Genomic DNA, 12,206 nt, shown 5'->3' on the forward strand with positions numbered 1-12,206 from the left:
ACAGATGGTATTTTATTATTATATTGTTCTATTTGAGGCTATTTTATTTAAATAATAAATACATTTAAACCGATAACATTTTTATTAACTGCTTAGAATTTTAAGTATCACACAAGAGTCTGTACGAATGCGTGGTTGATTGTGGAATTTGTTGAAAATCCTTTAGGTACATACGATTTTTAACGCAAATAGATGAGGCCTATTCTGTACATGCATTTTTTAAAGAATTGAAGCATGGTTATACTTTATATATACATAAAAGGCTCGAAGGCGAAACGTTTGCATAATAGGAAATTATTCTGCCATACCATCAATATATTGTATGGTCCTGGATTCATTTGGTATAGTTGTATTGGAAAATACAGTAGTTATTGTTAATTTGTATTACGGCTCCATCTTAAAACAGCTGGATTTTTTTTCTTGGGCGCTTGTAGACTTGTTAGGTTAGGTTAAAGTCAAGAGCATGTATGGGTAAAGGCCATGCGCCATATCATTATTGCAAGGTAATGTGAGTGGGGTGATGATTGAACGGTTTCTTGATGAGATGAGCAGATTGTCTTTGGACATCTCTTAGAACAATAAATATTGGCCTACTAATTTATGGCTTTGATTAGTAACGAGCCAAAACTATACTTTTCTTTCATATCAATAACATATTTTTAAATCAGTTCCAAAGCTGAGAAAATTAGTAATTTTAAAAATAAAGACACCACTATAACAAAGGGTAAACATGAGAACGTAATGGGGAAAGATTGACAATATTCTAAAATCGTTAATATTAATGTGAGATGACGTCATTGGTTTTATCTTAACGTCTGTTTTTTAATCTTTCCCCGCTGGGAAACGCTTACCACAACGGGGAAATATTCAAACGGACGTTCTCAAAATATTTATTCTACACATCATCTTATCAAAAAACCCGATATTTCTTCCCCCACTCACCTTACACGATAAAGTTTTTATATAAAGAATGTATAAACTATTATCTATTGAGATTCTAATATATTTTCATCGGAACAGTTTGGATTTGATACTACAGATCATAAAGTTCAAAGTAATATCATAATTATTTACTTTTTCGTAGTGGGTGAACACGTGTGTAGTCAAATATGAGATTCATAATTATTTTCTTGATTTTCTCAAGGTAAGTTAAACACATGGATTTTTTCAAGTGCTATTTATTTTGTTACAAATATCTCCTTAATATGAAGTAGGGTTAATGGGGGCAAGATGAAAAATGGGGTGAGACAATAAATAGTCTATAACACTAAGTTTAACGTATTTTTTGGAGTCCTGGCATTTTTGTCAAAACCGCCAGTTTCTAACGTTCCAAACCTCACAGTCTTAGTAAGCCGACCAGAGTGCGTAAATTTTGATAATTTTTGCGTCGTGATTTATTTATAAAATCTTCAAGTGATTTAATCTTACTCCGTTTATATTACCTACTTTAATTACAAGAGAGTTTTAAAGGAATATTTAATTATAGCTTTTTGTTCTTAGTTACTAAATCACATCAAAATACGGCTATTTTTAGTAATTTAGGAAATATCTCAACTTTCCATCTTTACCCAATAAAAAATGACGGGGGAATAAGATACTTTAACTGTTAACAGGAACTAAATTGGCAACATTCCTAGTTAATATTTCCACGGGATTATTATAGTTTTATGGAATATGCAGTAATAAGTAAAAAATTAAATATTTTCAAATCTTATCTATCAACATTTTTACTCAAAATAATTATATTAGTTTACTTAGTATGAAATGGAAACTGAAATGGATCCATATCAGACATTGGCAATATTAATACATAAAAAATGTTTTATTTGTTATGGTTGAAGGTATTTCGTGTGAATAATACCTGATTATTTAATATTATGAATCAATCTTAATACTATTTGAAAGAAACACGAGTTTTCAGCAAAAAAGTTTAACAGACAAACTTATTTGTTTTGTAAAAAAGTCTAAGCATATACGTATGCGAAAATATGGTTTGGGCTATGTAATTTGATAAAATGTTATCCAAAGTGGTGACCCCAGAAGAACGCAAACGCCCTGGAAGAACACAAGGCCTAGAAGACAAACCTCCGAGAAGAACACCAACCAATTGAAGATGTCGAACTCACAAAATTCCGGTGCAGAGCGTCAAGTATCATCTCAATCATCGAGCCAAGAAGTCTCCGGTATCTCACTGTCGCTCCGAGTTCCACCATTCTGGCGCGACCAGCCGCTACTCTGGTTCTGCAGTTTCGAAGCCGCAACCGCCGACCTGAAACGAAGCCAAGCCCAACTCGCCCAGATGGTCATCGCACAACTCGAAAAGCAAGATATACAGAACATAGCCGATCTCATTTGCTCGCCGCCGGAAGCTGACTACTACAACGCCATAAAGACCGCTTAATATCCATCTACGAAGAGTCCAACAGTGCGCAAACGAAAAAACTACTGTCGCAAGTCGAGCTTGGAGACCAGAAGCCCAGCCAGCTGATGAGACAAATGAAGCAGCTCAACAAGGACAAATTTCCTGAGAGCACCATCAAAATGATGTGGCTCGAGCACCTGCCGCCACATATCCGTTCCGTGCTAGCCGTCAGCGAAGCATTCAAAATCAAAACTACGCTCGACGACCTGACTTTGCTCGCGGACAAAATGATGGAAGTACACACGCCGTCTCATCACATCGCTGCCGTCGCACCTCTCGTACCTGCATTACCAACACCTCCAGTGCAACCACAGCATCAACCTACCATCGACACCCTCATCGGTGAAATAAGAAGGTTGTCTTTGGAAGTTGCCGAGTTACAAGCACAACGCTCGCGGAATGGATCAAGAAATCACCACGGAAGCCGACGTGAATCACCGATGGAAGACCGAAGCCGTAGAAAATCTCCAATGCCGTACTGCTATTATCATAATCGATACGGTATGGACGCGAAAAAATGTGCATCGCCATGCAGTTTTAAGCCCATCAACGGTCAAGCACACGGTCAATATCAGTCGGAAAACTAAATGTAACGCTAGCCGCGGCGGAATCTGGCGTTACCGAAGCATCACACCGCCTTTTCGTTACCGACAAGGTAACAAAACTTACTTTTTTGGTAGACACAGGAGCCAATATCTCCGTCCTACCAAAGAAAAAAGGCTCTCACGAAAAACCATTGCCATTCCAACTGTACGCCGCTAACAACACCGTTATACCCATAGAACATCTAAAGGAGGTTAGAAAGGAAATAGATCCTGATTTGTATCAGAACGCGTGTCGCCGTTTGTCTCCCACTCTTTTACTTCACTACAAGCAAGAGACCAATGCCTACGCGGATTACGCACACTAATAAACAACACACACTTAAATCGTGAGTTTGCTATTGGTTGTCACACTAACGCAATCACTGCGTTTGACATACACTCATACACGCGTGAAAGCTCATGTATGCTAGGGCGACAAAAGGTCGATTGTTGATATCGATAAAATGAATGTAATCTTGCTTATTACTTGCAAGTATTGTGGACTCTGTGGACTTCTGTAATGCATGTTGTGAACGATTCATGCGAATATAGAAATAAATAAAAGTGAATGAAATAAAAAATACATAACTGAATTTTAAAACCAATTTTATTATTAACATTAGGATTTAACATGGAATATCTACCATGTTTATTAGAGAAAGTCGGTTGCCTCTCAACCTTACATTTTTGGTGCTTATCACCAGTTCAAAAATAAAAAAATTATTGTCCCTGAAATAATACGTATTTATTAAGTAGCATACGCTTGCTCTCTTTTAAATTACGGTTTTTCAAAATGAAATGCAATCTAACACTAATATATTTTTCTATAATAGCCTTAGTTAGATCTGTCACATGGCTCGCACTAGGATATAAGCCAACCTGATGATAACTTATGTTGTTAAATAAATCAGTCCCAACGAAGCTGCGCATAATCTTTCCTGTTAACAAATGCTTATTAATATTCCGAAGGTTTTCGGTGTATATTTTTATAACTGCTTCAGATGTTTTGCAGATTAGTAGCAGTTCTTTCGAAGGGTACAAGAGACCACCTTTATCTTTTGCTACTATAAATTTATGGTTGGACTTTATTTCACTTGATAATAGCGCTCCAACACAAATGTCACAATCAATTTTTTTTATTAAAATGTGTGCTATGTATCCCGCAATGTGACTGATAATTTGTTGGCTAAAATCAGAAATATTTTGGAAAAATAAATTTATGTCTTCATCATCATTATTTTCGAAGGTATCATTAGGTACGAAGTGCTGGGCTATATTTTTGTTTGCATTTTCCTCCAGACTTTTTCGTAACCATGCGTCGTGTCAGTTCTTGAGCCTGTTGATAAAAAAAAGTAGTAACGCTTTTTAATATTGAAAGAAAGCAAGAAAACGATCGACAACGGCATACAAAATACGAACACGGATAGTGTAAGAGTCTGTTATTACCTACCTGTAAATTAATATTTTTCAGAATATTCGTGTCTTCATCTTTCAAACAAAATTTTTCTTGAATATTTATTAAAATGTCTTCAATTTTATTAATTTTGCGTTTTAATCTTCTATTTTGGGCTTGTATTCTTTTTATTTGTAATCTCTGCTTCTTAATGACATGTTCCTTAGTGATAATGATGTTTTGTAGTTTTCTTTTTCTAGGTGAAGTTGCGTTTGAAGGTGATAGTAACTGTTGCTGTAAATAAAATATAGACAATATTATTTTGTTACTGTGTTAGCACATTCAATATTAAAATGTTTTTTTAGGGGTTTTTGTGAATTAAATGATTTACTAGCTTTTTCCCACAATTTCGTATTCGCATCCCATTTTTTCCCGTTCCCGTCGGATTTTCGGGAAATCCTTAGCGGATGAACGACACAACCAAATATCATTAAAATCGATGCAGCCATTCTCGAGTTATCATAAATCAATTAAGTACGACTCACATAGACATAGGTATATATGTCAACAGTTTACTTAACATTGTATGTGCGTGTAATTTATCATAGCATAATTTTTTACCTCAATGCTTCGTGGTTTTATGGACTTATCTCTTCGTGGTGTAGATGGAGTTGGTTTGTTGTCATCTACAGTCGGCTGTAATATAAAAACAACGTGAATATATATACAGTGTAAACTCTTTATAACTATAAACTCTCTATAACGTTGGAGTGAGCCCCAGTTGGTTTGCGTTAAAACTCACATATTGAAAACCTCTTTATAGCGATACGCCATTCTCTATTACGAAGAAATGTGTTCATATTTGTAGACAGTAAATATTTATTATCGGTATTATTCTTTATGTTATCAGGTAACAAAAGACTTTGAAGCTCAGAAACATCCGAGGTCGGTCTAGCTTTTGTTATCCTTAATTGCCTTTTACACGTGCAGTATGACGCATTGTTTTCTCGGAAATGATGGTCTTCGACCAAGCATACTGGGTACCTATCGTATTATCAGTCGTAAACCGTTTTATTACCGTATTTTGACACGTTTTTTCATCTTCGTTAGATGCACTCTGAATTATGTCTGGGGTAGATGCAGCTTTTGTTACGGTGTCACAAGTAGATGGTAGTGATGACTGTAATAAAATTGTTTATTAGCAGTACCTAATCAAAGAAGTATAAAATAACTTTTGGAAAAATAAAATTTACGAAAGATGATTTAGATATCGCAATTTTAGCCAAAACCTGATTTGACGAGACTAAAATAAAATATACTAAAACAAAATCAGTTTACTTACTGAACAACACATAACGATATATTTGTGCGGATAAGCGCCTGATTTTAAGTTTCTTTTCCCTGACTTTGTTGTTATGTAATTATCAGCATCAAAATGTTGCGAACAAATTGTGCTACATTTAGTAGGGATCCAATCAATTCTACCAGTTGTCTCAATCCACAGTTTTCTTATATTTGGATCTGTTGGAAACCTAAAACATATTTAATCACAATATGTCAGTTTCAATTGAAAAATTACATAAAACTTAAATCCAAAAAAATACAAATACCTCACTTAAAATCTATATTAATAATTGGTCGTAATTATTTTAGTTATACTTTATACTTTGTACTATTGATAATAATCAATTTTATCTTAGTCATTATCGACATTGCTTACAAATTGGCACAGCACTATCGATATGTCTAGATCTCGTGGAAATTAACCTTTGGTTTGGTACTCGGGACTCTCGCAGTGAACGTGATACATTGCGCGATCGCTCACGTAGTGCAAAATGGTACCCATATATTGCAAGCAATATATTACTATCCGTCTGCTTGCGATTATATCGTTTTTGTCTACAAACTTCATAATGCTAATGTTATAATTACGAATTTCACAAGTATTTTAATGTTTTTGGACTTACCGGTGGAAAGAAATCCCTTCTCGTAATACACTACACACCTGGCTTCTTTTCCGACACGATATAATAGCACAAGATGGCATAATTTGATTTTTTTGCGGAGCTTACGTACGCGGTCAAAACAAGAGCGCGATTGATGGCCGGTAAAGAAAATTTCGGTTGAAGTTGAGCATTTGCTCATAACCGAGGCGCGCGTGCCCCGCCCACAAGGCCCTTCTAACCTCCTTTAAATGTTCTGTGGTTATACCGACATACGGAGAGAGGACACTGCAACTCAACCTTAACCTCCGAAGACCATTCACCTGGAAATTCATCGTAGCAGATGTGTCGAAGCCAATACTGGGAGCAGACTTTCTACAGCATCACCACCTCATTGTTGATGTTAAAAACCGAAGACTGATCGACGGGAAAACTCAGCTGGTAACAAACGCTCAACTCAGTACTGCAAACATATCTACAGTTCGCAGTATCGACATTGAGCATAATTACCATAATATACTGGCAGATTTCCCTGGGACGACTAGAATCACGTCGGGGTCACCACTTTGGGGAGATTTTCGTACTTGATGGAATAATTGGTTGTGGTAAATAAAACTCCCTAATAACTTGCCGAGAAGAGGTTGAAGATGGAACTGAGTATATAAGCGTGTATATTGAATCTTGAATATGGAATGAATGAATAATATTTTACAAAAATAGATACATTTGTATAAAAAACTTAGACTATCCTTAAAAGTAGTAATGACATGTTATCTTAAAACGTTCAGCCAATACGCGCAGGGTGTGGTCGAAAGGGATCTTTCGCTACCTGACTCGTGTTTCAACAAAAGCGAGGCGCGGCAAAAATTTGACCCTTTTCTGCGCGCAGCGGCTGAAGCGTTCGGATGTGCTCTCTTGAGCTCACTTCGATATGCCTACAGCCTATGCGACAACACTGATAAAACTGTTCTTTTCAGAACACACTTGTATCTTACGCAAACGTACAACTGTTCTTTTCAGAACAATTTATTCGCGTATCAAACGACATGACACGGTCACCTACAATTAAGACAATTTTCTAAACATAGTACGTTTATTATCACTTTCAGTGCATACGCTAAAGTTCTTCTAAGCAATGACATAACTGAACTGAACACTACATCTCACATAGATTTGCCAACTTATAAACCACCAGTGGATTCTAATATAGAACCAAAATGTGATAGTGCTAACGACGTAGGTGGCATGCTGGCTTGTCCGGAAATTAAAGTACAAGACAATGGAACCGCATTAATTCTAACGCCTTACATAAAAATGGACCAAATCGCAGAAGCAAGAAAACTCAGTGAAGTTGCTCCAAAACTTTTTGAAGGCGTTAAAAGTTATTCTGGCTTTTTTACTGTGGATGAAAAGTATGATTCAAACTCGTTTTTCTGGTATTTTCCCGTGGAGGGCAAGCAAGTTTATGAAACTCCGTGGATTATTTGGCTCCAAGGTGGACCCGGTGTTTCCAGTCTTTCGGGTTTGTTTGAAGAGATAGGACCGCTAAGCGTCAGCAAATTAGGGGCAATTAAACGTATGTATTCGTCAGTATCTAAGTTATAAGGTGTGTGTACCACAGCGCTGCTCATTCTGCCAGAGACCACAGCAGTTAGTTTGCGCCACAGATGCAAAAAAATAAAAGTAATGTAATAATAATAATAGTAGAAAAACAGTATAAACTAACAGTGTAAGTAAATAATTAAGTAGTTTTTGATATTTTTAGGTAACCCGTTTACATGGTTACGAAACCACTCAATATTATTTATTGATAATCCCATTGGCAGCGGTTATAGTTTCACAAACCACCCGGATGGCTATGTCACGAATATGGCGACGGTAGGTGTCATTTTTAATATAATATAATACAGATGGTACTGCAGCCAGGCATGTCACTTTGACTCCTGCTGCCGTATTTTGCCGACCTTAAGCCCATATTACACCGGGGCAACACTGTGCGGCATTGCGTCATGCCAAAGGGCCGTAGTATGCGGCCCTTTGGCATGCCACAAAGGTGCCACATGCCGCAATGTGTAGCATGTGTTGTTGCCTCGGCGTAAACCAGGATTTAGAGTGAATCTTAATAATTAAATTGTAGCTATTGTCTGTATATATAGTTGAATATAGTTTGGGTCAAAGTAAGTTTCTCGAATATTTTGAAAGTACTAAATTAAATTAATTCGCTATAAACGCGTTTTCGTGTAACCTGATTCGCGAATTTCTTCGCGGTTTCTCAAGTTATATTTCTGTAGTGTGAATTTAAAATGATTTGTCTAATTCATATTTAATTTTTCGAACTTTTATTTTTGTTACAAAACTGAATAACATTTAAATTCAGGATTTAGGAACACCCTAATTAGTTAATTGATAAAATAAAAGGTTTTACGAGACTACACCAGACTCTAGACTTCATAATGTGGTCTGGATCTACCACACTTACTGTACACTGTGTGTGAGTGAATCGAAATAAACGATATAAATTTTCACTCTTTCGGTTAACGATGTTGAAAGTTGGGGTTCAACTTCACGCTCTACTAGCGAGGGTCTACGTAAACATTGCATCTTTTTTAGTACTCAAAACACTTATTCAGCACTGTGGAGCAATTTTTACATGTTTTTCCCGAGTTGCGATCGGCGCCATTGTATATAGCCGGTGAATCGTATGCAGGGAAATATGTTCCTGCGTTGGGCGTCGAATTACACAGAGCGAAACGAAATGGATCGCTAAATGTTAATTTACAGGTAAATGAAGTCATTGTTTTGTTGCGACAGGAATTTATTAATGTTTTTTGGTTGACTATAAAAATATAGTAGGTAAAATATTTTATTACTTTTTACTGGTTGTCGAAATGTTTCCGTTTGCAAAGGAACTTTCATTAATAAGTTTTCAAGTATTTTACTATTTGGACATTGCATAATAAACCATAATGAATAAAAATCAATCAGTGGCACTACAAACTTTTTAGGTATTGGCATTTTGAGATTTCTGCATCTGTTTCATGATAATTCCTCAATCTTATAGACAAGGAGGTGATCTACTTTTTGGTTCTTAGGCAAGCCGGTATTAACTCTAGTTTAACTTAAAATAAGCATATTCTTTTTGATAGTCATAATATTTTTAATAAATGCCTTTATCTGTTATTACATTTCTGTAGACCCTTTTGAAGATTGTGATATATATGTATAAATATTCATATTTCAGGGCTTCCTCATAGGTAACGCATTGGTTGACCCGTCTATGATGCGAAACATGAATCGCATTTTCTATTACATGGGTCTAGTGACCGAAGAACACTTGAAAGCCATGGAACCACTGATGAAAGCCTTCCGAGCAGATATTGATGCAAAGAACAGTGTTGATGCCCAAACTGTAAGCAAAGTATTTATCAGTCTTTACAATTACAATAGGTAAACAATAAAATACTAGCTCCTTTCCCTTGACCGTATTCAATGAAGAGTAATTCAAATCGTCGACGACCAGTAACTTTCATGAGCGGCCCTTGGCGTTGAGTAGAGATGTGGATTAGAATTTAGAAGATAAAGTGACAGTATCGTTCAGGGGAGATGTTCTGGTGCTGAGTATTATCATCGGAAGTCAAGGCAGAATATAAATTACCATCCCCATCACCTCGATTTCCGTCGTACAACTGAGCGTTTGCAGGCAGTTTTTGATGCGCACTCTGTGGAACCAACTGATTACTCAAGTATTTTCGAAATAATTCCGCATTCCTTCAAGATAAGCGTATCAGTTCTTAAAGGGCTGGCAACTCAAATGTGAACCTTCGGGCAATATGAGTATCCACTTTAGTAAAACTTGTTCATTGTTCGCGTTTCGGTCACCACCATGTGCGAAATATTGTTATTTTTCGTTAAAATTTATTTGAAACATTTACAACGCCTAACGCCTAATTATATATTTCTTAACGAGTTCACATTTCATAAAATCAATTTTCTAAGAAGTTCTTACGGTGAACCTACTTACTTATTTTTTCAGACATGGAAACTTGCTTTTCAATATCTGATACGTGCATCGCATCAAGAGCAACCGTACAATTTTCTCAAAGACAAATTACCATTTGGTGAATATTCACAAGTTTTAAAGTCGTCTGAAATAAAAAAAGCCATCCATGTCGGAGATATAAAATACAGCTCGTTGAATTTGACAGTTTACAACAAAATGGTGCCTGATTTTTTGAGCAGTTCACAGAATTTGTTTGAGGAACTTTTGGATAATGATTACAGGGTTTTGTCGTATTGGTACGTATTCAATAAAGGGAAATACATTTATAAGGGATACATTTATAATAACTTCATTACTAAATATTCGAGTAAACGCTTTTCAAAAGTATTAGATAGAAATTAGACATTAAAAATGTTTCTTCCGAATACATAATACATTTGGAATGTTATGATTACTATAAGAGTTGGATTCAGGGAATGGCAACCGAAGCATTAGCCTCAGGCTTAGGCCTAAGGCTTACTTAGGCTTCCACAAAACAGGGGCTAGACTATTAGAAAACAATCTTTGTTAAATATATAAAAGAATCTATTTGGTTTCACAATAAATTATTGAATAAAGTAGTCGACTGAATTCTTTTTCATTTTATTAGTACACATTTGCTGCCCCGAGGTCTCTAGACTAGTTAGAATCAGTTTACTATATTGTAAAGATATTTAGTGGGACTTAACAAGGTTTCTGATTATAGCGGCCACTTAGATCTACTTATACCATGCATATCGTCAGCTGAGAACCACCGAACGTGGCAATGGAGAGGAAGACAAAAGTTCATAGACTCCCAAAGAAGTTTGTTTATGTACAACCACGAACTTGCCGGGTATGTAATTCTTAATTCGTGAACGGTTTGTTAGATGGACACATATATATTATATATATATTTATCTATTATGATATATTTCTCTTCTCTTCTCTCTATCTTTAGAGTTTTATTTATTTATTTTTGTTTCGCAAATTTTTGATATCCCCAGGTGGTACAAAAGCGGGGGAAATCTGACTGAAGCAGTGGTACGTGGAGCGGGGCATTTGGTACCCGCAGACCAACCAGGGAGAGCCCAGCACCTCATCACCAACTGGATATATGAGGACCACTTGTGAAAGCAAACGCGTTTCCAGAACAATTATACTTAAATGAAATTTTCTAAAATATAACATCATACTTTTGATTATATCCAACTAGATAATTAAATATTTATCTTTTAATCTTTGTAAAATCTTAAAATAAATAGTATATATATATTATAAAGGATTGTTAATTACGCACATGAGCGAACGACCTCAATCTATAGTACACTACAGCGAGTTACTACTCAAGCCACTAAGCGATGCCTCCACAAGTGTGACAGGCGGAATTACATATATTATATGTTAAATATATGACTGCGTCATTCGCTAGAACTATCTGTCAAATAGAACAGTCACAATTAATAGTAAGGGTAGAGGTCCTCCAGCTGATGCCTATTTCCTTTCTGCTCATTGTCTATGTTTCCCTGCAATAGCTTTAAGAGGCTTTTTCGATTCTTTGTCTGTGGCAATATACGAGGTACGACAATCCATCTTACAGTTAAAAGTTTCGTATTGTAAACGAAAAACTATCGTTAAGGTTGTCCGTCATGAAATTATGGAATACGTTCTCTGATTTCGCATGATTAGGTAGATACCTAGAAAGGTGTATTGCGACCACAAAGCGAATACCAACATCCTACAACTTACACAATTTTTTACTTCATAGGTACTTTTATAAATAAAGTATATGTTTGATATTAGGATAGTATCATAATGAGAGTAAGTAAATAGGTACTATGTACGT

General features: G+C 35.9%; 1 protein-coding gene across 1 annotated transcript; it reads left to right on the top strand.

Moving 5' to 3' along the window:
- Positions 1-1,007: 1,007 nt before the first annotated feature.
- On the top strand, positions 1,008-11,600 carry LOC123689593 (venom serine carboxypeptidase-like). The gene is made up of 8 exons (XM_045630515.1): positions 1,008-1,144; positions 7,452-7,918; positions 8,108-8,220; positions 8,953-9,123; positions 9,584-9,751; positions 10,376-10,638; positions 11,088-11,216; positions 11,368-11,600. Exons 1-8 carry the CDS (start codon positions 1,110-1,112, stop codon positions 11,492-11,494), a joined length of 1,473 nt encoding a protein of 490 aa, XP_045486471.1. The 5' UTR covers positions 1,008-1,109; the 3' UTR covers positions 11,495-11,600.
- Positions 11,601-12,206: the final 606 nt, after the last annotated feature.

The sequence above is a fragment of the Pieris rapae genome, chromosome 12 (genome assembly GCF_905147795.1).
Source record: "Pieris rapae chromosome 12, ilPieRapa1.1, whole genome shotgun sequence".
Classification (NCBI taxonomy): Eukaryota; Metazoa; Arthropoda; class Insecta; order Lepidoptera; family Pieridae; genus Pieris; species Pieris rapae.